Genomic DNA, 27,508 nt, shown 5'->3' on the forward strand with positions numbered 1-27,508 from the left:
GAGCGGCGACGGCTGCCTGTGGGCCCGGCGCATGCGTGCTCGGGGCGTTTGGGCAGGTGCGGGCTCAGGGCTGCCAGGAGACCCGGCGCACGCGCGCCTCTGGCGCGGCGCGGGGCGCTCAGGGATGCCGAGGGGCCCGGCGCATGCGTGCTCGGGGCGGCGCGGTGGGGCGGGCTCAGGGTGGCCGGGAGACCCGACGCATGCGCGCTTCCGGCGCGAGCGCGACCAGTGACCATGGCGGCGGCGGCGGCGGCGCAGGGCCTGTGGGGCGCGCGGCGGCTGCGGCTGTTCCTCTCCACGCTGAAGCCCGGGATACACGTTCCCCAGGCTGAGCCCGTGGCTGCGTTCAGGTAATGGCGCCGCTCCCCTTCGGGAGCCTCGGCGTCGTTGTCCGCGCGCTCGGGGCGGCGTGAGGGGAGCCGCTGGCCAGGGGCCGGGCTGAGGACACGCGTGGTCATGGCCTCCCCGGCCCCTTGCCCTTTAACCCGTGACCCGAGCGCGGGGGGCGGGGCGGGGCGCTGGGCCGAGGTGCGGCGCCGGGAGCGGCGAGGGTCCGGCGGTGGGAGACCCTCGCTCCCGGCCCGCGTTCCGCGCAGCCCTTCACGCCTGTGGGCAGTGCTCGCGCGCGCTCCTGTCAGGCCAGCCTGGCAGTGCCTGCGCCCCATCAGCTCTCGGAGTCGCGGGCCCCAAGGCCCTGGGTCTCCTTCGCCCCACTTGCCCGCCTCGAGCTTTAATGTGCAGAAGAATCACCTCGGGAAGCGGGGAGATGGCTCCCCGAGGTGCTGAGGGCACAGGTTGTGGAGACGCCCAGGAATCTGCCTTTCTGTCTTGTGACATGCCCTCCCGCACAGGCTTTGAGATACAGCAGCAGCAAGAAAAGTAGATCCGTCTCTGACCCACAGTCTTAAAAGTGGGTGCTGTCGGTCTCAAGGGAGAGTACGCAGGATATGCGGTTGGAGCAGCGTGAACACACACACACACACACACACACACACACACACACACACACACCCTCGTGAGCTGGGTCAGTTCCACTCATGACTAGGAAGGTACCTGGCCTTCAGAACTTCACCTGTTGGGAAGCTTCTCATTTGGAAGGAGAAAGGAAAGATCTGACCATGCAGCTCTGTAAGTCAACGTTGAAAAATGCCGATTTATCCAGTGTCCCATTTGCAGAAAGGGATTGAAATGGGGTTCCTGTGATGGCACCAGTATCGGTTACGATAAGTTATTAAATGATTGCAAGAAGGCCCCATCCACTTAGCAGTGCAAATCATTCCTCCTAAAATATCTCTGAAAAACAGGTTTCTCTGGATTTTCAACTGCCGTTTTTATAAATGCAGTTGCAAATTGATATGACCTGTGATGGGGAAAACAAGCAGTGGTGTTGGTTAATCCGGAAACAAGAAGGCAGTCCAGTGTTAAGTAGGTAAAAGCACTCCTGTAAGACCTTTGCTTCAGAACAGTGGGTGCCTAACCTACAATTGAGTTGCATTCCAAAACCTTCCCTGTAAGTCTGCTGTTTGGAACTCTGACTCTTTGTATTTCATAATCTGCAAAGGGGTTTATCCCAGGGCCTGGGCAGGAAAGCCTTTTCCACCTGAAATTGTGTGTTACGTGCATTTACAATATTAATAACTTTACAGAACCTAACAGCCTGCCTGAAGAGAGATGTTTTCCAGTTCAACCTGGGGATGCTCTGTCTGAGCATCAGAGACCCGCCTTCCCCTGGCGCCTGCCTCACCTCCTGTCCAGCAGTCAGGGTGAATGTGGCCCCGGTGCCGAGCCCCGCTGGGGACTGTTCAGCCGTGAGGTTACAGAAAAAGCATCAACAGGAGCGAGTTATTTACCCTCTCTAAGTCTCGTGCCTTGCAGAATTGTTCCGAGGGTTTGAGACAATGAGTGTAAAAGGCCTGGGACATAATAGGAATTAAGTAATTAGTAGTTACAATTAATAATGATACAAATATGAATATCTAAATAATAATACAGTGTATAAAAGATGTAAAAATAAGTCCTCCAAATTCATGTTAATCCAAGCCCTGGGCATCGCTAGTGCTTTATTGTAGCTAATGGTTACTTTGGAAAAAATGTACAAAAGAAATAGCTGAACATACAAGGTACAGAGAATATGGAGGACTTATTAGGTGGCCCCCATTTTAATTTCTAAGCAAAGTGTGACATTCCAGCTGTGGACATTCCGGCGCTCATTTTGGCTTTGCAAGTTACCAGCAGAGTGACTGGGGCCAGTTACCTAAGCTCTATTCCTCAGCGGTAAAATTAGGCTGAGTCTAATGTGCATCACACAGCAAAATGAATGAGATAAGTAAGCTCTTATCAGAGGACATTATCTAGTTTAACAATTAAACTGTATGTTAGTTCTAGTTTAATTCTTCGCCCCAGATGGTTACATTCTTGCCTGCTCCCACAGGGATCTCTCCCTCCTGACGGGAGGGGGCAGCTCAGCTCCCTCATCAGGAAGTACTTGCTGTTGTATTGCTCCTGACCCCTTCCCTTCCACAAACTTGCTTGTCCAGCCTCCCAAAAGGAGGGATTCCAGGACAAAAGTGAGGCAGGATCTGGGCTCTTCTGGCTGAGCAGGCCTTCCTGCAGGCTGTTTTTTAAAAAGTAGACAGGATTTTTCTCTCCTTTAAGAAATTAACTCAATACAATCTTTCTCAACCTCGGTTGTCTATTGGAGTCTCTTGGAGAATTTAAAAACTACAGATGCCTGGGTCCCAGCCCAGAGATTTTGATTTAATGCAGCTTGGGCATCTGGAGATTTGAAGGTTTGCCAGATGATTCAAATCTAAGTTTGAGTCCCACTGGTATAGTGGGGGCAGGAAATGCTCTCGTAAAAAGGGGCCGAGCGTGTAGCTGTGTAGGTGTTGCTGAGGGTGTGGTGAACGTGTTGTCTGCTGCGTGCACCCCAGTGTCTCCTCATACTTGGCAAAGTGCGTAGTACTGCTGGTTGCAGATTGAACTGTCTTCCCTGCCACCTCCCAGGCAACATGGAGCACCCAGCCCAAAGTAGGGGTTCAGGATATACGTGAACGAGTGAATAATATTTCAGAGTTTCGGTGTTTTAGAAAGCACATGCCACGGCTCTACCCCAGAATTACTGAGTGGGTCTCCCAGGATTGTCCCAGGCAGGTGTATTTTTTTCTTTTTTTCTTTTTTTTTTTTGCGGTACGCAGGCCTCTCACTGTTGTGGCCTCTCCCGTTGCGGAGCACAGGCTCCGGATGCGCAGGCTCAGCGGCCGTGGCTCACGGGCCCAGCCGCTCCGCGGCATGTGGGATCTTCCCGGACCGGGGCACGAACCCGTGTCCCCTGCATCGGCAGGCGTACTCTCAACCACTGCGCCCCCAGGGAAGCCCCAGGCAGGTGTATTTTTAACTCCACAGGTGATTGTAATGAACACACCTGCTTAAGAACACCTGGGTTAGAGAAGTGATTAATGGGAGGGAGAAATTGACAGCCCAAGAGAAAGGGGTTCATTTTTCTTTAAGTTTTCTATCCTTTTTCCTACTTGAGAGTTTGGAAAATTTGGTGTCCTGAATGGGGTTCAAAGTGATGAGCCCATGTCAGGGCCATTCCAGGGCCTGGCCTCTGCAGCCTGCTTTTGTCTCAGCGCTCTTTTAACAATGTTATCGGAGGCCTGGCTCATCTGAGAGCCCTTTTATAAGCTGGAGGGAAAATGCAACACTCCTTTCAAGTATATTTATGTGGAAGATCATTCAATAACTATTATTTTTTCAAAGAAAACTTTTTTCTTATGTTTGAAATTGATTTGCTTTTGTACACGAACAGTTTTCTGTCCTGTTTCCCCAACCTGGGGATGGATGCAAGGTTTTCGGAGCCTCCAGTAACCCCAGGGGTAGGCTGGTGGATAATGGCAGGTCCCTCAGGTGTGCCGACAGACAAGGTGTTGGTGACAGGCACATTTCCTGCCCGATAGCCTGGCTGCAAACCCCTTCCCCACTTGGCCCCAACCTTTGCTCCCTCTCCGTCCCTGTGCTCTTGCCAGGCTGAGCTTGCCCGGTCCCCACGTGTGTCCCCAACCCCTGGGCCTTTGGTCATGCCATTTCTTCTTCTACAAGCACCCTCCCCATCACATTCTTTCTTCAGAGTTGTACCCATCTTGGAAGTTCATCTCAGATGCTGCTTTTTCAGTCTGCTCCAGGTACCTCCACCCAAGCCTTATAGAATCTCTCCATCTCTCTGAAGCCACCTTCAAAGCCCTCCGCCCTAGTAACCCTTCCCTGCCATTGAGCTCCCATCACGCCCAATTCTAGACTGCCAGGTTTTATCTCTATCTTCTTAGGCAGCCAGAAGGATGTGGGATGGGGATAATTAGAAGAAAAGGAATTTGGAATGGGGAATCAAAACACCAATATGGCAGAGCACAGAGGGAAGTCCAAGGCCTTTGGCTGGAGAGACTTCGGACTGGCCACGAAAGGGAAGCCCGTGTGAGCCCGGCCCTGGAGGGGTACAGGCCTGAGAGCCAGCAGCCCCTGGTTGTGAAACCCAGTGGCTCAGACCTCGAGAGAGATGGGGGGGGCCTCATTATACATGACATCTTCACTGTGCAAAATGCCTCTTCAAGCATGTCCTTCACACTGCTGGGAAGGGGGCCTCTCGAGAACCTTGAGGGCACGAGGAGTGATAGAGGTGCACAGTCTCCCTTAGTTGAGCTGAGCGAGCGCTGGGCATCTGTGTCTGTCTGGGGAGCTGCCTCGTTTCCTGTGCTGAACACAGGCGTCTGACAGCTTCTCCCCTCCCTGAGGGTGTGCATACGACGCTTTCTCTTGCCGATGAATGGATGTGTCAGTAAACCATCGTTTCCTGAAATGACTCTATCAGTGGAGCCTTATTCGCCTTTATCTTGATTCTGGAGCTGTCCGAGGAGCAGGATGTTACAAGTAACAGCAGGGTCTGTGCGACACGACCATGGCTTGGTGCTGCTGTTATTGCTCCTCCCGTAATATTTCTGTAGATGACGAGCTCGTATCAGTAGTTATGTCAGGCCTTACTACTACTCAGGTCTGTCATATTTTTCCAGAAGTTGTGTGTTAAGACTCGATGTGCCTGTAGCCGGCACATTTGTTCCAGCATCTGTCCTGGCACGCCTTCCCGTCCCTTCTGCGTGTCCCGCAGCCATCTGGGGAGTTGATGGGAGGCTCCTAGGGCCTGATGCAGGGCCCTGTATGTGCCTTGTTGGTGTGCACCCTCACGTTGCCTTCCTGGAGCTTCCGCGAGAGCAGTTGAGGACGCTGCCCAGGGCAGAGGCCCTGGGGTGGCACACGGTTAGATGCTGCAGCGTGGGAGGTCTTGGGCCAGGGAGGGCTGGCGTGGGGAGGGCTTTGATATGGACCTGCCTATCTAACAGTCAACGCAGAAACATTTCAACATCTTAAAACCAGTCTGGCCACATTGGTGCAGACGGGCATTCCTGACCAGGGGGCCCTCATGTGGCTGGCTGGAGAATGGAGAGGCCAGATGCCTACAGGACAGCCTCGGGATCAGGGCCTTCCCCCTGGACCCTGAGACCAGCCTCATCCTTGGGAACGCCACCAACGCAGCTTAAGGTCCGGGTGCCTCCTCTGGACCTGCTGAGGCCTAGACGAGTGGCTCCAGGGTCTGTGCCGGTGCCCACCTGGCATTCCACGGCGGGGGCTCCCACATCAGCTTGCACCTTGGCACCCCAGCGTGGGCCTGTAGGGTGGCCTGTGTGGCTTTGACTTCAGCAGGCCTCTCGGTGCCTCTGTGGGATAAGCCCTGAGCTGGTGCTGTAGGATGTTCAAACATGGAGACGCAGCCCAGATCTGCAGTGTGGTGGGGAGGAAACACACGGGTCCCTTTTTAGGTCTGGAAAACTGAAGCACGTATCAGAATAATCCGAGGGACCTGGGGAGGGTACTGCAGCCGATTCGTGTATAAAAGCCTGGCTTTGTCCTCACATTTGTGCTGCTCAGTAGTTTTCCTCTGGGGATGGGGCTTTTCTCTTCCAGCTCCTCTGTGACCTCCGCCAAAGTGGCTGTGAACGGCGTCCACCTGCACTACCTGCGGACTGGAGGTGGAGAGCACGCGGTCCTGCTGCTCCCAGGAATGTTGGGTCTGGAGGTTTTTACGGAATGCTCTGCATGCTGTGTCATCTGTGCTGCGCGCACAATCCCAGATGCCCAGGCTTGATGATTAACTTTAGTGCTTTGCCGAGATGCTTTAAGTAATACTTGCTACAGTCAATTTTAGGTGATGTAGAAAGATAACCTTTCTACTTTATGCAGCTTTTATTCCTTTAAATACCCAGTTTTCTCCCATGCAAGTCCAACACTGTATAGTTGCTTACAACTTAGAGGGATGACGGGTCAAGGAAAGCATTGTGGGAAGAAGGGATGGGTGAAGGAAGGAGATGAGTGGGAGACCAGCGGCCCAGTTTGCCTGGAATTGAGGGGTTCCAGGATGTGAGACTTCTGCTGCTAAAAGTTGGACTGATTGCCCTGTTGTGCTTGACTATATGTTCAGCTAAGATCAGAGCTAAGAACAAAACTGGGCTTAAAGCCTTTTTGAAGGTCAGAATTAGTTTGGCGTGAACGGAGCGTGGTAAAGCCAGGTGGGTTGCGATCTCCTCTTATAGATGAGTAGTTTAGATGTAGAAAGTTCGGGGTGGGGGAGAATTTCCAGTGATCCCAGGGCATCTCAAATTTGGTTTTAAGGGTTTTAGTATTGTTTTATTTTTAATTTAGTTAAGTAATCCCAGTATATACTTATTTCCTTATGATTTGCTTCCTTCTCTTAAAAGTAAAATGCTAAAATTTTTCAGTCACATGATGGTTCCACTCGATGTAGCCTCAGCTGATAGTGGCGCTGTTGTAGCTATTGACGCGTCTCTGTCCAGGTAGTATTGAGTATCTTTTTCCCTCGAGCTGTTGCAGTGGAGGACCACATTTACTCCAATGGCTGACGTAGAGCTAAAGCGATGAACAGTTTGCCATTGTTTCAGTATTGCTGTCATTATCCAGGTATAAAAAGCTTTTGGCAATTTAGTTTTTGCTTGTGTAAAACATTAACCTGATTCAAAAATCGAACAGCAAGTTTCTCCCCTAAACTACTGTCCCCCAGCACGCAGTTCCCCTACCCACGGGCAACCAGTGTTCATGCGTTTCCTTCTCAGGTATCATATATTGGTAACTATTCCTCAAAGTAATTTCATTAAGGTTTTAGTATTCAAATGGTGTTTGCACTGGTCTTCAAATGTATACCTGTGTGCCAGGTATTATTGTTTCTGCAATTGGTCTTTAGTTACACTGTTGCCTTTTCCCACCTTCTCACCTCCTGCCCCTCTTTCAGCACAGTTCCCTGGAAGACCCTCCAGTTCAGTGATCATGAGAGAAGCTTGAGATGTCAGAGCAGTAGACGTGTGCTGGAAATCCAGTTACGTTTTCAGCTTGGGTTTTCTGGGTGATTTACCTGATGCTGAGGAAGGTATATCTTGTCAGGAAGAGTGACATCATCATCCTTGATGACATTAAATGATCCTGCAGCACTGAAAGACATTTTCTAATAATTGCCCGTTTATTAAGCGAGACGTTTAGTATCCATTTGTGACCTGAGCTATGAGTCCCCAGAAATCAAGCAGAGCTTAGAAATGAGATGCTGACTTGCCCCTGGACTGGGCTCCTTGGGAGTCTGGCCTTCCACACTGTGTGGACCACACAAGACAACCCTGCCTGTGCACACGGTGGCCATGACCGTGTGGGCAGGCTGGGGGCTGCCGGTCAGGTCCGCTGCCGGCCTGAGAACGTGGCTCTACTTGGTAACATACGCTGGTTCATACAGTTGTCATGAAACAAACTAATTTGATTTCTTCCCTCCACCCCCTTCCCTCCCCCCTCATTTCAGTGTTTTAGTTTAATTTTCTGGTTTCTAGTTATAACCAGAAAATAAAACCTTCAGGGCTATTCATATTAGCTTAGTAAAAGACATCTGGAATTTTAGAATTCTGCTTTGAATGACTAGGATCAAATCTCATTAATGTGTCTACACATATTATTAAGATCTCTCTCATTTGTAACAGTCATTTTTAAAAAAAAGAAAGAAAAAATAACCCAGAAGCATGTTGTATCAGTAAGTTTATTTCTATGAAGTTTCATGATTTTTTTTTTTTTTTAATGAAAAGCACGAATAAGCTGAAGACAGATCAAACGTGCTGAAATGATACAGGACCAAATGAAAAATCAGGGCCTCTGTCCTTCTCAGAGTAGCCACTAGGGGGAGGTGGGGGGTAGGTCTGAACTCCAGCCGGAAAGGAAGCTGCTTTGCGGTTTACAGCTGAGGTCTAACTTTGAGTAGAAACTATAGTTACTTTACGTTTGTAGTTGTTTCTGCTTCTGATGTAGTGTGCTTGAAACAATGAAAACATTTACTGGAGTGTAACCAAGTGACTACTTTTAGGAAGTGGAGAGACTGATTTTGGACCTCAGATTGAGAACCTGAATAAGAAGCTCTTCACGGTGGTTGCCTGGGATCCCCGAGGGTACGGACGTTCCAGACCCCCAGATCGAGATTTCCCAGTAGAATTTTTTGAAAGGGATGCAAAAGATGCTGTTGATTTGATGAAGGTGGGTCTCTTAGGCAAGAGCCCAGAGGAGGAGGGTGGCTGGGCCTGTCTTCATTTATTTTGTTTTTGTTTGTTGTTTCTTCAAGGGTAATACCACGTGACTGCTATAGAGCATTCAGGGTTCAGATGGGTATAAAGAGGAAAACAGATATATCAGACAATCTAACTGTTTAGAGGCACTGCTACCAAGACTTTGAGGCTCTGCCTTGCTGGGCAGTCTTGTTACATGTGTAGCACACGGTTCCGTATTGAGGGCACCCTACTGTACCTGATGATTTTCCAGCTTACTGTTCATTGAACAGTTGATCAAGGAGTTACTTCCATGCCAGTAAAGACAAATCTACTTCAGCTTTATAATAGGCACTTAGTATTCTGTTGTATGGATACACTGTGTCTTAATTCCCCTCTCCTGATGGTAGCTAAATCATTTCTAAGTTGCCTCGCGCGTGTGTGTGTGTGTGTGTGTGTGTGTGCGCGCGCGCGTGCGCATGCAGTTATACACGGAAGTGCAGTGAACATCGTGTTGTGCACGGACGTTGTGGCGCTCATGTTTTGCTGTTGCAGACAGTGCTGGTGTGGACTTCCTGGACCTGTCCTGGTACACGTGTGTGAGAGCTCCGTGCACATTTAGGAGATGACTTGCTGAGTGACGGGAGATGCAGACATTCATTCTACAAGATAGTGCCGAAGTATTATCCATAGTAGTCACACCAGTTTAGAGTCCCATCAGCAGATGTCTTGGACTGATGTTCGTTACTTCTTTAAATTTCCCCAATCATTCAGTGTTTACTTCTCGGCAGCATCTCTGAGATGCTCATCTTCCCTGTCAAACACATTCTCGGAGCCTGGCTGATCACCCGAAGACCAGTGTAACCACCATCATTCTTTCCCGGCCTTCCTGTAGCCAGTTCTTCCCATAGTTGCAGTCAGTGGCTTTACCAGATGCAGCGACTCTCCCGTTTCCCTCTCTGATCTGCATACCTGTCCTCAGAGTCTTCGCTCAGACCTGCACGGACGCACACACGTTGTCACGTCCAAGTACAGCTGATCTCCACTGTTTCCGGTTCCTTGAGACTTTATCCAACCAGAAGATGTAGTCCCCTCATCATTCAAAACAGTACTATGTACTAGGTTTTTATGACCATCATATTTGCACCACAACTAATTGAGAGAAGCATTTATGTCGTCAAATGGTGGACTCTAGGATTTTTCTTTAATGGCCAGTTGACACTCCACACACCACAGCTGTGTCGATTCTGATACTTGAGGATCATCAAGCTCTCTCCGCAGCGAGGAGCCATAACCTGCGCTGTGCATTTCGTGGTATTTGTCACAGATGCTGAAGTTTAAGAAGGTCTCTTTGCTGGGGTGGAGTGATGGTGGAATAACAGCCCTCATTGCAGCTGCAAGATACCCGTCCTACATCAACAAGATGGTGATCTGGGGGGCCAACGCCTACGTGACCGACCAGGACGAGGAGATTTATCAGGGTAAGTCCCTCCACCTGGAGAGCAGCCTCCCCTCCCCCGACCTTTCTCAGGCCTTGTTTTGACGTGAGTTGGCTAGTCATGTCTCATCCGTTTCCTCGGCTGTAATGTGGGAAGGTGGTGAGTTCTCAGGAGAGTAATGCAATTTAACTAGTCTGTATTTTCAAGTTTCCTATTTCCAGAAGTGACACTTTATATGAGTCAGGAAAAGCCTAATAAGTAAAGTTCGTATTTACATTTCCTACTGTGATAGTGAGCCTCAAGGAAGGAGGGGGTTGACATGAAGTGTTATTTACGGGCTCATTTCAAGTAGTGAGTGTGGAAGGGAACATTGTATTCAAACGTGAACCCGCATACTTTGATAAAGAATTGTTGTGCTAGTCACACTTTTTAAGGTTGTCCTTCAAGCTTATCTCTGAGGATTTTTAGAGACGGGGAACAGGGGCTGGCAGAGTGCAGCCCGTGGGCAGACCTGGCCCACTGCCTGTTGGTGTAAGGCTGAGGCTCTGGTAGAGGGGACCAGCGCTGTGACTGCTGGGGACCCAGAGGGGTGCTTCCCTCCAGCCTGTGGTTGCTACCCAGGCCTGTACTGGTGGCCTCCTCGCCCACCAGGCATTCCAGCTGTGGCAACTCAGGAGTCGCGGAGCCCCCAGCAAGCTGCCCGAATTGAGACCGGTGGGCTCGCGGGACGAGAGGACGGCGCACTGAGATCTGGGGGTCCCTGGGGCAAAAAGTGCAACTGACTTAGGCTTCCCCCACTTTCCTGGCTCCAGCCTTCGGCCCCTCTGTTTCTCTTCAGGAGGTGACAGCAGGTGTGTGGGTGATGACGCCCGGCCCCGCCGTGGCTTCCCTCCTGCGTCGCCACTGCTCCTGAGCCTCCATTGCCCCAATTTGTCAGCGTGTTTTCTTAACAGAACTAAGAAACAAAACCCTCCTCGGGAAGGCCTCCTCACTGAGGCGGACATCCCGTCGTTTACTTCCGCTCCTTCTTAAATGTGCTATAAGGTAATACACTTTAAAATATGTATTTTAACATGTATCTTATATAATAGGATATATACTATAAAACAATGTATATTTATAAGACAAATATTTTATATACTTAATTTTATATAAATAATGCATATATGTATAGCATCTCTATAAATTAAATATGATGTCAAACATATAATAGATAATATTTTTATTTTGATTATTTCATAGCTGAATTATTAGTTTAACTGTATAATATTTGACCCATATAAGGCAACACCTGCGACGTGAATGGACCCACCAAGGAGCACAAGGTCAGTCACTGCTGGCCCGCGCGCTGCTTCCAGCCTGAGTTGTCCATCCATGTGCCGTCTTGAAGACACTATCGTCACATACATTCATATCCCTAAACGACACATAATTTAGTTTTATTTGTTTTTGAGCTAAACAGGGTGCCTTCGTACTATATGGCATTTTCTGTGACTCACTTTTTACCCATAGTTTTCTCAGAACGCCGTTTCTGAGGTTCATTCGTGACGTTGCTGTGTGGCGTTCTGTTGGGCACACCTGTTGCACTTTATCCTCCCTCTCTTTCCTCCTAGTGTTGCTGTGAGCATCCTTGGGTGCGTGCTCAGCGTGTGAGCAGACCTCCCTGGGGAGGGCGCCCGTGCTGGGGTGGCTGCGCCGTGCTTGCAGACGTGCCACTTTCAGGTGGCAGATCATTTTCCAGCAAAAGAAGCTTACACTCCCACCACCTTAGCTTAGATCCTCAACAGGAACTTGGAACTATCAGAGTTCTTAATTCTGGCCAAATGGGTGTAAGATGGTATTTTATCGGAGGTCTTAATTTGCATTTTCCTGTTACTCATGAAATTGAGAATCTTTTCATGTGTTTATGCACCACTGGGGTTTCTTCTTTTGCATTTTACCTATTTGTGTCTTTTTACTGGTTTTTAAATTTTTATTGTGTAATATATGATACATGTAAATAACACAGTATGTTTCACAGGTGTATGTTAGGAAGTGTAACAACAGAACCAGCACCCAGGAGACCCCACCCAACTCAAGCATAGAGCGCTTCTGATATGAGCACAATGTTACTGATGTGCAGTGTTACTTTGTTTTTTTGGTTTTTAGCAACCTGATTACTAACTCCTTGCTGGTTAGTCATTGTGTTAGTAGTTGTGTTACCAGTGTGTGACTTGTCTTTTTGCTTTCTTTCTGGACAGAACTATTTAATTTTCATGTGAGGAGATGGTACAGTGTTTTATTTTCTCATTGCCTTGGTGAGTTTTTAGTTGAGGCATAAATGACCTGTAACATTGAGCTGCTCTTACGTTTGCCGACGCGTCTGTCAGCTCTTTGCTCACCTTTCTTCCTTCCCCCTCACATGTCCCTTCTAAGGCCCTCTCTCTTCTCCCTGAAATTGTTCTTCACAAGTTCTTTAAGGGCAGGTCCGGTAATAGTCAACTCAGCTTTTACTTAAAAATGTTTATTTCGCGTGCACTCTTGAAACACGGTTTGGCTATAAGTACAGAAATAGAAGTGGAAGCACATCTTCTCTGCTGTTCTGGCGTCTTCTGCCTTCCGTACCTGCTGTGTGGGTCTGACTGTCCTTCCTTTGGAGTGATATGTCTGATCTCTGGCCCTTTTTCAGATTTTCTCTTTTTCTTTGGTACACTTCTGTTTTACTACCCCGTGTTGGATTTCTTTTTGTTTATCCTATTTGGGCTACATTTAACTTTTGTCTGGATTCTTTTATCAGTTCTGAGACACACTGTCACCTGCTGATTCCCTCTGACAGTGAGTCCCCTCCCCTCCCTCCCCACCTTCCCCCTCTTGTCCCTCCTCCGTCTCCTCCTTTGGGGACTGATTGAACTTTGTAGACCGAGCATTTCCCTCTCCCCGTTTCTATTCATCTCCGTGTCTCTGTGTGTAGGGCTCTGCAAAATTTCTTAAGCTTTCTCTTCCAATTTTCTAGTTGTTTCGTTATCTTTACAAAGATTCTGATTGCCTTGTGATCTTTTTTGTTTTTTTTTTTTTTTTGCGGTATGCGGGCCTCTCACTGTTGTGGCCTCTCCCGTTGCGGAGCACAGGCTCCGGACGCGCAGGCTCAGCGGCCATGGCTCACGGGCCCAGCCGCTCCGCGGCATGTGGGATCCTCCCGGACCGGGGCACGAACCCGCGTCCCCTGCACCACCAGGGAAGCCCTGTGTGATCTTTGATGAGGAGTGGATATTTGCTTACTCTTAATCTGAAAACAAACAAAAAAGGCAGTGAGCATAAGTTGAGAACACTTTCCTTCAGAGAGGATGTCCGTTTGCTCCTCTTGGGAACTATGGATGGTACCAGGTTGGGGCCATTTCCATCTCAGGTTCAGCTGTGTCCTCCCTCCGCCAGCCAACAGTCACCTTCCCCCGAAGCAACCCTGCCTTTGAGTGGTCTTACCACTCTTTGCTCTGTTTTCAGGGTTCTCTTACACACAGACACACACACACACATGCATACACACACACACACATACACACTCTAGTTTCCATCAATTACTGCAAACTCCAGCAGTGCAACAAAAATTGTATATTATGAGAGAGCTAGTTGTTCCACTGCGAGAGGGCCTTCCCGAGGGTGTGCTCTGCTACACGGCCAAGGGCAGAGCCATCTCTGGGGCATTTCTCACGGGCCATCTTCATGCCGTCGTGCCAGCCCCTCTCTCCTCTTCCTTCTTCCCAGGTCTCCTGCCACCTCTTCGTTTTCTGGCTTCTTCTCTGCATCTCCCCACCAACCCCGCCCTTGACCCTATCTGGAGTCTTCTCAGTTTTGTGAGGAGCAGTTCAGCGTCCTCAGCCTCTGGACTCAACCCTGGGCGTCCGTCTGCGGGTTCAGAAGAGTGAGCAAGTGAAAGGCAGGCACTGTCTCTATCAGGGTCAGCCTGCCTCAGATGGCAGTTCACTTTAAAGGTGGCTTTTAGCCATTATTTCCTTTCCTAACAGAGAGTCATCTGTAATATAGTTTGTAGTTAGTAGTTACACCCATGTGCCTTCAGTGGCAGAAATTAGAATGAATGATGTGTGTGCATTTCTCAACGTACATAAATGCAGTTCAGAAAAAACTCCTGTTATCAATAATGTCATTTTCACTCAGAGGACCCTAATTAGGGGAATGTCTGCTTTTATCTTATACCTTTAACAGAAAGCATTAATTTTAGATCTAATTTCATTCACTTGGTAAGAATCTACTGGTCCCTCTTTTGTGCCTGAGGGCCACAGTGGGGGACAAAACAAAGCAAAACCCCACACACAGAGCTCACATCTTGGTGGGGACCCAGCATTTGGCCCTCACCACGGACACAGAAGCCACTGAAAGTGACCAGCCCTGAGCAGAGTGATGGAGGGCAGGGTTGGGGAAGGCCCGGCCGACCTGGGCGAAGCCAGCGTGAGCCACGTGGAGACTGGGGGAACGCTCCCAGCTGGCAGGACAGCCAGTGCCGCAGCTCTGAGTGCACTGCGCTTGGAGTATTTACAGATGAACTCTAGTCTGAGACTAAACCCATTCTTGCCCACACATCTGTCTTTCAGGTATCCGAGACGTGTCTAAATGGAGTGAGAGAACAAGAAAGCCTCTGGAAGCCCTCTATGGGTTCGACTACTTTGCCAGAACCTGTGAAAAGTGGGTGGATGGCATAAAACAGTTTAAGCATCTTCCAGATGGTAGGTTACATGAGCTATTTAACGGTCCCTTTGCTCATTAGAGAGGCTGCTTGAGTCCCCCAGATGCTCGAGGATTCCTCGGGGATTAACGCGCTCGCCCACTGTCCTTCCACAGTGATGTGTGAACAGAGGGTGCTGGTGATCGTGTACAATGCGAGTTCTTATGTGATAGACCCGCCTTGCACCAGAGAAAGACCATGTGTACAAAGGGTCACATTGTTGAGTCTCTCATAGCAGACTGTTCTTTTTCCTTCGAATCCTTTGTGTGTATGATGGCAAAATCATTCTCCAGAAGCCTCAGATACTCTTCACTTTCTAATTCCAGGATGGGTAATTAGAAAACAGACACCAGATTTTCTCTTTTTCACATTTAGAGGTGTCACCCCACTACATCTTCTGTTACTAGGACAGAAAAGGAGGGATTCTCTGTCATGACCTTCAGCCCCAGAAGAATTAGCATGAGGAAGAAAGTATTCAGTCCTTTCCCAAGTTCCGAGCTAAGTTGTGTCACTTTAGCTGTGACAGATGTCTTCCTGTCTTTATCTGAAAAATTAACATGGTTTCCAATAACAGGAAGAATTGACATCCTGAAGAGAAATTCTGAATTAAAGTCTATTTTTTATAGCTATTTACATTTGTAGTCTCTCACTTTTCTAATTGCTAAAAGAATCGAGACTAGGTAAGATCTAATCTTGAAGCACATTCAGTTACAAAATTGTTGTGATTCAGGTACCAGTTTGGTCTATTCAGTAATCATTTCCAGAATGAGTCGTCTGTCAAAACTTTCATAATGAGAAGGACATTTGGAAATGTTACTTTTTTGGTTTAAGTTCAAAATAGCAAGTATATCCTGTTCAAATGCAGTATCCACCCATAGAAACAGGTCCTTGAAATGTATTTCAGGAGAATGAAAAGACAACTACAGACTGGGAGAAAATATTTGCTAAAGGACTTGTATCCAAATATACAAAACACTCTTAAAACTGAACAATAAGAAAACAACCCAAATAAAAGATGGGCCAGACAACAACGAGATCCCACTGTACACATCTTAGAGTAGCCACACAGAGGAATTTTAGGACAGTGAAAATGCTCTGTATAACATCATCATTGCATCCACGTCATTATGCATTTGTTCAGACCCACCAAATGTGTCCACCAAGAGTGTGTGCCCGGGGGATACCCCAGACTCAGGGAGGTGATGGTGCGTCCGTGCAGGTTCATCTGTTGTAAGAAGTGTCTGACGGGGTATCGACGATGGAGGAGGTTGTGCGTGTGTGGGGTTAGGGGTACGTGGGAGCTCTCTGCCTCCCACTCAGTCCTGCTGTAACCCTAAAACTCTAAAAAATGCAGTGTATTAAAGAGAGAAAGCGAGGGAGAAAGTGTCATGATACAGAGAATCTGGAAATGTATGAATCGTCTTACGGCAAGGCTGTTAACAAACTTATCTCCCTTCAGTACTGATTCCTCTGACAGGAGCCCTTTTCTTGTACTCAAGGCTGTGGCTGCTCAGTTCAGTTTAGGGATTGATCGCCAGATCTGGAGTCAGGCCCGGGGTGGAGTCTGGCTTTGCCACATGGCTGCTGTTTGAGTGGGTTCGGGCAGGTCACTTAGCCTCTCTGAGCAGCAGTTCTGGGTCTGTGAACTGGAGATACTGGGAACTACCCCAGGAAGCTGCTGTGAGGATTATATACGTGAGGTGAGGTGTTTTTATACATACACACGTGTATATAAAGTATGTGAGGTTATATAAGTGAGGTTTTGCATACTATGTGAGGTTATATATATGAGGTTTTATATACTATGTGAGATTACATACGTGAGGTTTTATATATATATTATATGTGAGGTTATATATGTGAGGCTTCATATATATATTTTATGTGAGATTATATATGTGAGATTATATACTATACATGAGGCTATATATGTGAGGTTTTATATGTATTATCATATGTGAGGTTATATCATGTGAGGTTACGTACGCTCGGCTTTGGTACAGTACCAACTCCAGGGTGAGTGCTTAGTAAAAAGTTAACCACTACTATTGTAAAAATACTTGATTTACGAGCAGTTGTACCTACTGTATGAGTTAAAGCCTGTACCTCCTGTGGCTCACAGGTGCCGAGTCACTGGGACGGCTCCTGACACGCGGGGTGGGCTCGGGAACACTGGCGTTAATCACCATGGGGCTGCTCAGTGGCGGGTGCGGCCCCTCCAGGGCCAGCAGGCAGTGACCCCCACCCAAGAGGAGGGAGGAGCCACTGCCTGGACAGCACCCAGGGACCCCGGCTTTCTCAGGGCAGCTGGGGAGGACAGGGCTAGCTCTGGGGTGCCTGCTGGGAGCAGGGCGCCTCCTTTTAGTGGTACAGCCACCCCGGGGATGTATGATTGTCCCTGATCAACCGAGAGAGGCCAAAAAACTCATGGAGTTAGGGCACCCCCAAGATTTCCCCAGCAGGAAATGGCAGGACAGGAAGTGGAGCCTGACTTGTGCCTTGTGAGCCTTAGAAATGCTGTCACACATCAGGGTGAGGGCCTCTGTCAAGGGGTGTCGGGGCGAGATGGATGGACAGCAGCTTCTGCACAGCTGCAGTTGTATCTTCACCGTGAGGGACACAGGCTTGAGGGCCAGAGGGCCCCACTGAAGACACTATTTCAAGGGAGGAGCTTTTCAGGTAGCAAGCGTCTACCACCGTTTGGCAGACAGCGAACGGCCCCACGTAATATAGAGACTTGTAGGGTTTTTGTTTGTTTTAACTACTGTTTTCCATGAATTATGAATTTAAATCAGGCAAGAGTGCTTGTTCACTAGTAGAGCTTAAAAGAAAAAAGCCAGGAGAGAAACAGAAAAGGAAACCCAAAGAATGTTAGAGCTGGAAGGCGATCAGACCCCGACTGATCCAGGCCAGTCTCGTAGAGACAGATGCTGAGGGCGGGGGGTGGGGGTGGGGGAGGTTTGTACGCGCTCTGCGCCTCCCCACCCCTAGGAGGGTCACGGGAAAACAGAGTCTCCGTGTCTTTCAGGTAACATCTGTCGGCACCTGCTGCCCCTGGTTCAGTGCCCCACCCTAATCGTGCACGGTGAGAAGGATCCTCTGGTCCCGAGCTTCCATGCCGACTTCATACACAAACACGTGAAGGGGTCACGGTGAGTCCGGCGTGAGCCAGCACTCTGCCCTGGGGGCTTGGGAGGTAAACGGGAGAAGCTATAGGAAGAGAAGAAGCATGAGGGTTGGGTTTTTCAGGTGCATCCCGCCCCAGAGGAGGGATTTTTGTCCCGTGTGAACCAACAGTCCTGCTGTATTTAGGGAACAGGGGGCCAAGGAGCCCTGGAATCCGAGGGCAGGAGCTCTGAGGGCTGCAGCACATCAACCTAAACAGTCACCTATCATTTGGGAACTTTCGTTATAAAAGCACTACTCACCCAGTAAAGAAAGTTTGTAAAATCAAAAGAAGAAAGCAAATCGCCTGTTGCTTACCATCCATTTAAATACCTCCATTAATAGCATTTTTGTGTACTACTCCTTTCTAGTTTTTTTAACATAGATACAATCATATTCAACTCTGATTCCTGCTTTTTTCCCACTTAAAATTGTGTTGTAAACTTTTCGTGTTATTTCAGCCTTAAATATGTACACATCAGAGGAGAACCTGTTATTCAGAATCACAAAACAGCAGCGTCTGCCAAGCCAGCTGTGTTGGTGGCCCATTCGATTAAATGGCAGAGACACGTTCCTTGTCTGTGTAGCCCCGTTTCTGCCAACCAGCCTGGGGACGCCAGAGAACCTAATAAGACATGTCAGCAGAAATTCTGTTCTTCAATCCCATTTGTTTTTATATGGAACAGAAATTTATAATTTAAATACTTTGGCTGACACGGGAGCCAGCTTCTGCTGGTGCTTATATCAAGATGAAAATTCCACGTTGGGCAAGCTCAGAATTTCCTTGATATGCAGTGATGCACATCCTGAAGGAGAAAATGGGGTGTGACCAGGAGCTGGTGGCCTGGCTTTGTTATTTTTAAGCAAACCTCCTGGAAAATAAACACCCAAGTGAGCCTTGATCCCTTCAGAGACTGTATATGAATTCCAGAGCTGCTATCATTACTCAGGACGTCTTTGGAATTGTACAGAATTCTTTGGAAATTGGCGTTGTTAGTGACCTAAGAACACCCTCCCCCACCCCCCACCCCGCCCTGACCCTCCATGAGCCGATTCTGATACCCTGCAGGCCAGCCCTGCCTGGTAGGTCAGCAGTGGTCCCTGAGCTGAGAGTCCCCACGGTCCAGCAGGGAGAGTAGAAACAGCTCCTCTACCTCCTAATCATACTAGTTATTCCGTGATCGATTTTAACAAATGTCTCAGAGAATTTTTAAATGTGGGAGACACGCTTCTTATTCTGCAGTAAAATAGCATTCCTACAATTCCTGTCTAATTCCTGTGTCCAAAGAGCATTTTATATTTAAAAGGCATTTCACATGATTACATACTTCACAACAACCTTATGGGAAAAGATTTTGTCCCAATTTACAGATGAGAAAATCAAGGCTGAGACGTGTTAAGTAATCTTCCAAGGTTGCATGGCTAGTAAACGACAAATCCTAGGGTTTTTTCCTCCTAATATAGTGCGTTCCCCCCACAGCACAGCTGCCTCTCATAAACATACTCTTATTTTAATATGATGGTAAGATGCCTGTATTATATACTTGCTGACCTGGTTAATTGTCTTCTAACTTCAGAAATGACAGGTTTTTGCACACTGAGGCTCATGATAAATGCAGTGTGTTCCCTTAGAGAGCCAGGTTCAGTAAAAGTCTGCAAGAAAGTTTAATTTAGGAATTCTGTTCCAGACCCATCTCCTAGCAACAGAATACATCAATATGGGAGAAAAATATTCCCTTGCCATTCAGATGTTAATGGTTTTAGTACACTCTCTTATGGAAGGTCATTTTCTTACAGCAGGATTCTTTGGAAAAAATGAGTTGAGAGTAAAGTGTTACACTTGCTCCCTTTCTCTGTCAGAAGAGCCGTTTATGTTGGGCGTGAACCTAAAACACGGTGGTTAATTCTGGACCCACAAAAAGAGGGTTGATTCCTTGAGCACCAAGGTCACCCTCCGACTCTGTGCACAGGCCTCTCACCCCAGGGGGGGCAACTCCGAGTGCAGGTGCTTCCGACGAACTTGGGGTTTCATTTCCCTGCCAGGTACATTTATGATTAAAGAATTAAAGGCACGAGTGTGTCGCTCAAGATTGAACTACAAATAGATAATCAGGTGTGAAACAAAATGCCTTTCTCTCCTGGAAGGGGGCCGAGTGCAGGGTGGGTGCTCAGCAGGCCCACTTCCTGCCTGTGACAATTTGTCTCTCTCTGTTCTCTTTGCTGGAGAAGAACCACAGCATCTCCTGGAGACAGAGACCTCAGAGATCACTCAAGTTCAGTGACTTTAGATTTTGTTTTTAGGCAGTTGAGCCCTTCCTCCTAACAAACTCTTCTGCAGGAGTCCCAGATACAAAGCATAAGACAGTGGTCGCTGTGATTATCCCCCGCTCGGCCAGCCCTCCCTCCTAGATCGCACAGCACTGACACCACCGCCTGCCTGTCTAGCCAGCCTCTGCTTGAGCGCCTCCAGTTGCCGAGCACGCCTGGTCCTCGGGGCCACCCAGCTTGCTGTCACAGTTGGCGCCGAGCAGAGCCTGCGCCCTTCGGACCCTTCGGGGCTGGCGTGGACGGGCCCCTGGAAGCAGAAGGGCTGATCTGGCTCAGGAGAGGGTGGGGCTTCACGGAGGGTGTGACCACCGCGCTGCAGTGGAGACACGGGGTGCTCGCCGTGTGTGGTCGTCAGCTCCGGCTGCTGTGACAAAGACCGCACACTGGGCGGCTGAAACTACGGACATTGAGGCCCTCACAGTCTAGAGGCTGGACGTCCAAGATCAGGGTGGCAAGGGGTTGGTCTGTCCTGAGGCCTTTCTCCTTGGTGTGCAGGTGCCACGTTCTCCCTGTGTCCTCACACGGTCGTCCCTCTGGGTGGGCATCTGTGTCCTGATCTCTTCTCATAAGGACACCCATCAGATTAGATTAGGGCCCACCTGTGTGACCTCACTTTAACATAATACCTCTTTAAAGACCTGATATCCAAGCACGGTCACACTGAGGTACTGGGGTTAGGACTTCAACATGCGAATGGGGGGGCACGGCTCAGCCCACAACAGTACGTTTCTGAGGAGGTTCTCAGATCTCAGGAATTGGGGGCCCAGCAGAGATCAGGATCTGGGTTCAGACCTGGCTACGCGTGACCAGCCCCTTGCCTCTTCCCTGCCTGGAGTCCCGCGCCCCTTGCCCCTTCCCTGCCTGGCCAGGGCCACCCAGTCTCCGGGCACAGCTTGGCTGTCTCTTTCTGCTCCTCCACTTACTCACCGTTCTGAGGCCACGCGGCCCCTTACTGGCACCTTACTAGCAGCAGCGAGCAGGCCAGCCTCTGTCCCGGACGCGGTCTAGTTCAGCCTCAAAGCACTTGGTACACAGTGAAAGGAAGAATGCGAGCATCGCACGGCCACATCTGTGGGTGGCAGGGGTCCCTGAGTGGTGACTCAGGCCCGGAAAGTGTGTTGTGGAGTCCACCTGCAGGTTCTGGGGCCAGAGAACAGACCCGGAAGGAGAGGACGAGGGCCGGAGTCCACGTGTGCAGAGAGGTGGGGCCTTGGGCTCTGTGTGGGCCAGAGGGGAGGGGTGGGAAACGGAGTCGCGCCTGGAGACCAGAGTCAGGGTTTGGGGGCCCTGAGCAGCATTCGCAGCCGTGGTGGCTACAGCACAGCAGGGGCTCAGATGGACCGGGGGTGGGGGGGGGCGGTGCTGGTGATGAATCGTGCTCGTAAGCAGGTGGACGTGTTTCTGTACCTCTGTTTCCTGTGTGTCACATGGGGATGGGGATGCCTGTCATCTCAGATAACTTTCTGAGGAATGAATGGGGATGTATGTGCAAGTTCAGACGAATAAGAACTCGGCACACGGTAGCTGCCTTCGTGGATGGAATGCTGGTGTGGGTGTAGGTGGTCTGGGGCCCAGGAGACAGCAGGGTAGAGCTCGATGGGCAGTCAGGCGCATCGCCCTCGGTCAGCTGTACGTGTGCACACACACGTATTTATATATCGTATACATGTGTGGACATGTAATATATCTATAGCGAGAGAGGATTGATTTACTATGGGAGTAAGGCATTGGCTCGTGCAGCTACAGAGGCTGAGAAGTCCAAGATCTGCAGTCAGCAGCTGGAGGCCCAGGAGAGCTCATGCTGTGGTTCAGTCTGACTCTGAAGACCAGAGAACCAGAAAGAGCTGATGTTGCAGTGCGAGTCTGAAGGCAGGAAAAAGCCAGTGCCCCAGTTTGAAGACAGGCAGGAGGAGTTCCTCTTGCTCAGGGGAGGGTCAGCCTTTTGTGCTATTCGGGCCGTCAACTGACTGGATGAGGCCTACCCACGTGGGGAGGGCAGTCTGCTGTGCTCAGTCTGCTGATTGAGATGTGACTCTCATCCCGAAACACCCTCACACACACACCCAGAATCACGTCTCACCAAATGTCTGGGCACCTGTGGCTCAGCCAAGTTGACACGTAAACCCAACCCTGGCGGAGGGCAGCTGGCAGGAGCTGTCCTCAGAGGTCTTGGCCTGGTGGTGGTAGCGCTAAGGGTGCCTGGGTTCCCCAGGTCGTGGGTCAGGTGCTGGCCTCTGTCTGATCACAGGAGGGAGGAGGGACCTCGCTCTGCAGCTTCCTGGCCTTGTCCAGTCTGGCCAGCGGTGGGAAGATGGCCCCAGACCTCCAAGGTGGGCAGGGGGGTGGTGTGTCCCTGCGGGCGCGAAGTAAAACGGTCTTGTGCTGGCAGCAGGTTCCTTCCGGTTCCGTGGAGAGGGGGCCCGGCAGACACCGAAGGAAGGGGGACGCACCCCCCTCAGCTGCCCGGATGACCCTTCCCACCCCCTCCTCAGCTGCTGTTTCTAGTTCCTCCTCTCTGACTGCAGGCAGCTCAGGGCCAGGTTCCAGGATTAACTCCAAACAGGACCAGCCTCATCCTTACAAAGCCGGGTCCTGGTGTCTCACAGTGGGGGGAAGGGGGGGCTCATCCTTTCTAGACAAATCTCACCCATGACATTTTCTAAAATCGTTTTTTTAACACCTTTATTGGAGTATAATTGCTTTACAATGGTGTGTTAGTTTCTGCTGTATAACAAAGTGAATGAGCTATACGTATACATATATCCCCATATCCCCTCCCTCTTGCGTCTCCCTCCCACCCTCCCTATTCCACCCCTCTAGGTGGTCACAGAGCACCGAGCTGATCTGATCTCCCTGTGCTATGCGGCTGCTTCCCACTAGCTATCTGTTTTACATTTGATAGTGTGTATATGTCCATGCCACTCTCTCACTTCGTCCCAGCTTTCCTTTCACCCTGCTGTGTCCTCAAGTTCGTTCTCTACGTTTGCATCTTTATTCCTGTCCTGCCCCTAGGTTCGTGAGAACCATTTTTATTTTAGATTCCATATATATGCGTTAGCATATGGTATTTGTTTTTCTCTTTCTGACTTACTTCACTCTGTATGACAGACTCTAGGTCCATCCACCTCACTACAAATAACTCAATTTTGTTTCTCTTTATGGCTGAGTAATATTCCATTGTGTATATGTGCCACATCTTCTTTATCCACTCATCTGTTGATGGACACTTAGGTTGCTTCCATGTCCTGGCTATTGTAAATAGAGCTGCAATGAACATTGTGGTACATGACTCTTTTTGAATTATGGTTTTCTCAGGGTCTACGCCCAGTAGTGGGATTGCTGGGTCGTATGGTAGTTCTATTTTTAGCTTTTTAAGGAACCTCCATACTGTTCTCCATAGTGGCTATATCAATTTACATTCCCACCAACAGTGCAAGAGGGTTCCCTTTTCTCCACACCCTCTCCAGCATTTATTGTTTGTAGAGTTTTTGATGATGGCCATTCTGACTGGTGTGAGGTGATACCTCATTGTAGTTTTGATTTGCATTTCTCTAATGATTAGTGATGTTGAGCATCCCTTCATGTGTTTGTTGGCAATCCGTATTTCGTCTTTGGAGAAACGTCTGTTTAGGTCTTCTGCCCATTTTTGGATTGGATGGTTTGTTTTTTTGATATTGAGTTGTATGAGCTGCTTGTATATTTTGGAGATTAATCCTTTGTCAGTTGCTTCGTTTGCAAATATTTTCTCCCATTCTGACGGTTGTCTTTTCGTCTTGTTTATGGTTTCCTTTGCTCTGCAAAAGCTTTTAAGTTTCATTAGGTCCCATTTATTTTCATTTCTCTAGGAGGTGGTTCAAAAAGGATCTTGCTGTGATTTATACCATAGAGTGTCCTACCTATGTTTTCCTCTAAGAGTTTTATAGTGTCTGGCCTTACATTTAGGTCTAAAATCTCTTTAAGGTAAGAATTTTCCAACTGCGGTCGATTGTGGTCGCCAGCAAACGTAAATAAATTGTCTCCAAGTTGGAACATTTTGTTGATACGCTGTACATAACTGGAACCTTCATAACGACTTTCTTACATTGTGAAGCACAATACAGATAGAATAATGGACGAATAGCAAACGTGTATTAAGTGTCTACTGTGCGCCCAGAGATGATTTCATCTTCAGAATAACCCTCTGGGGTGGACACTGTTACTGTCCCCACTTTCCAGGTGAGCAGCTGTGGTTCAGGGAGATGCTGTCGCTTGCTGGTAAAGAGCCTACGTTGGTCAGACTGGGTTGTCTTGCCCCCATAATAGCCAGCGCCTTCAGCCTGTTTCTCCTTCGCCCACTAGCACGTAGGGAGCATCGTCCAAGGACTGTCCAGGAGAGGTGGAGGAAGACTAGAGGGACTTGAATTCCTCAAAAGGTCTAGAGTCACATTTCTTTTTCTAAAGGTGCCAAATGCAGTGGGGAACCTGCCCCAGCAAATAGGATCTAGCATCTGCCCCCGAGGGGTCCATCCTCTCCAGCTGAGCCGTGTGTCTGGCAGTGGGGAATTTCCTACTCGTTTTCCTGGGAAGTGTGATTGTTTGAACACCACTCTCCATGAGCGTGTGATTTGATCCTTTGTTGATTGGGTGAGAGTCTGGGTCAGCAGCAGTGGCCACGCTGCCTTGGCAGCCCCGTATTTACACCTGTCCGGGGCAGTGCTGCCCCAAGAGGAGCACATGTCAGGGATAGTGACCTCTGTATCAGACCTCAGGGAAGGGTGTGTTGAGGACCCCGAAATGATCCCAACAGCTGTCAAGGAGCAGAGCTGTCTTATTCATACCCTCATTTATCCATCTGTCTGTCTGTCCCTCTGTCTGCCCATCCTCAGTCCAGTGCAGTTCTGAATGTAGATGCCTCGGAACAGGGCTCCCATATTTTTAACGAGGGGCGCAGTTTTTATTTCCCGAGACTGAGATTACTACTGGGAGAACACAGACAGCACTGAGGCTAAAAGACGGGATCGCAGCTGCTGTCTTTCCTTCCTTCTTGGGTGTCTGAACAAATAATAGGAGTGGGTTGGCTCCCCACACAGGAGGACTTGCAGGTTTGGCAGGGTGGGTCTCTGCTTCAGAGTCCAGCTTGGTCCACGTTGGAAGGTGCAAGGTATCCCAGACATGCCCTTCTGTGACTGCCAGCATCCTCGGCAGTTGGTTCTTTTCTGTCTCCTGAGAACAGAGGCCGTGACTGTCCCTGTGAGCCCCGTCCCTCTGGAGGGCAGCTGGTCCTTTCTCTGGGGTGGTGCAGCTCATACTTCTTTTCTGAATAGCATTAACGTTGACTTGGAAATGCCCTGGTTATTGTTAATGGCGTTATTAACCTTCCCCAGGGCCTCAGAAAGATGCCAGCAACAGATCCTCCTTTCAAGCCAGTGATCTTGATAGTCTGGGTTCCCTCACACACCCCCAGTCCCCGTGTGGTTGGTTGCAGGAGGCCCAGCATCACACAGGGACAGCTCTGTTCCAAGCTCCCTCTTGCCATGCGTCCTCCCTCATGTTCACTGAGGTCCCTAGAGCTCTCAGCTCCCCACCCCGTGGAAAGCACAGAGAAGCAGGAAATGCAGTAACTGGCATTTTGCCCCAGTGTAGTCCTTTTAACGTCTAACTGTATTGTGGACAGAACAAGTCAGACTTGTGCTTATATCCTAGAACCTTTAATTTGTTTAAAACTTATTGTCTGCACTTTTATAGCCAATAAATAAAATGTGTAACTCAGAAGTCTGCCTTTATTAAAGAAACTGCAGACCAGCCACATTTGACCAAAGCCCTGTTGAAAGGAAGAAGCCTCCCGAGGATGGTGAGGTGTCTTGACAGCTGCACAGCCAAGTGCGGGTGGCTAATGCAGGTTCCTGCTACCCTCACAAGCTTCAGGAACATTTACTTACCCTTTGTCTGGTGGCTTGTATGCAGACCTGCTCAGTCCTCCAAAATGACGGGGTGATTTGGAACCTTGAACAACAGGCCTACGGGGGCTGGGAATTCTGATTTGGGTTTTCCCACTACATAGGTATTCCAGGAGGCTCCAATCCAGTGGATTCTGCACACTTCATCTTTTTATCATCTTTCCAACCCTCTCTCTCAAGACCAATGTTATTAAAAAGATTTTTTTTCTTAGGTAACCACCAATTACATCTCCCACTCTGTCAGGTTTGCGGTCAAACTATTTCTTACCTGATTCAGTCCCAAGCACAGTGTGTGTGCTCTGTCACTGTTACGTCTCTCTTCTGGGACCATTCATAAGAGGTACCTTACACTTTCTTCCTAATAGAGGTGATGGAAAGAAAACCAGGGCAGTTTCTCACGTGAGGTTTTCATGAAACAATAGGGAGGGTAACAGGTTTTTAAGGGATGTGCCATTAACCATAATCTTTTTTTTTAGGTTGCATCTGATGCCAGAAGGCAAGCACAACCTGCATTTACGTTTTGCAGGTGAATTCAGCAAGTTAGCGGAAGACTTCCTACAGTGACCGTGTCCCCGAGGACATGTGACCTGTGAATCCTGAGCCTGGGGCGAGCCTGGTGCTGCCTTGGAAACCCGCCTGCGGGCCACCCCCCAGTTCACCTGCCTTTCCAGGCTCCCCGCGCCTCCCCACAAACTGCTCCTAATCCAACAGCAATGATGACATACTATAAGCATCCTCTAGCTTTCATAGCTACAAAAATGAAACCTGATTTTTCAGTGTTGTTAATTTCTACCATTGTCTTAAAAAATAAATTGCTATCATGATTTACTTTACTTTCAGGTTAACGTGCAGTGAAGCATTTGTAGTGTTCACGACCGCTCCTCTGAGTTGAATTTACACGGTGCCTTTTATCTGAGAGGTGCAAGCGTGCACTGGTCTTTGTATTCATCACATTGTTCACAGAGAAGTGGCTAAGCTGAAGACAGTCCTCGCCCGGGGCCCTGGATTCCACACGTTCACGGGGTTGCTGGAACCCCAGCAAGCCAAGGAGGAAGGTCGGCTTTGTCCCCAGATCGCTATCCACCTCCACACACCTGGGTTCCTTTCCTTGAATACTTTGGGCCAGTGAAGCTAAAAATATGCCTCCTGGTCTCTCCTTACTAAAAGAGCGGAAAGGCTATTAATTAAAAACATGAAAGTAGAAATCCTGTTTTCTTAAAATTACTAAACCTGGAAACACTTAGGAAACATTTAGTGAAAGAATAAAAATTGTTTGCAATAAAAATTAAGAGA

The 27,508-nt window shown here is 48.9% G+C and overlaps 1 protein-coding gene across 2 annotated transcripts; it reads left to right on the forward strand.

Moving 5' to 3' along the window:
• The first annotated feature begins 193 nt into the window (after positions 1 to 193).
• On the forward strand, positions 194 to 27,508 carry BPHL (biphenyl hydrolase like). Of its 2 annotated transcripts, none has more exons than XM_029241929.1 (7): positions 194 to 350; positions 6,013 to 6,116; positions 8,456 to 8,622; positions 9,958 to 10,111; positions 14,656 to 14,787; positions 17,815 to 17,938; positions 26,692 to 27,508. In XM_029241929.1, the coding sequence occupies exons 1-7, from the start codon at positions 235 to 237 to the stop codon at positions 26,777 to 26,779; spliced, it is 885 nt and encodes a 294-aa protein (XP_029097762.1). In that variant the 5' UTR covers positions 194 to 234; the 3' UTR covers positions 26,780 to 27,508. The 2 variants fall into 2 exon arrangements, with proteins under 2 accessions (XP_029097762.1, XP_029097763.1); XM_029241930.1 differs by having other exon boundaries at positions 26,742 to 27,508.

Source organism: Monodon monoceros, unplaced genomic scaffold (genome assembly GCF_005190385.1).
Source record: "Monodon monoceros isolate NGI ecotype Baffin Bay Population unplaced genomic scaffold, NGI_Narwhal_1 Super_Scaffold_3, whole genome shotgun sequence".
Lineage (NCBI taxonomy): Eukaryota > Metazoa > Chordata > Mammalia > Artiodactyla > Monodontidae > Monodon > Monodon monoceros.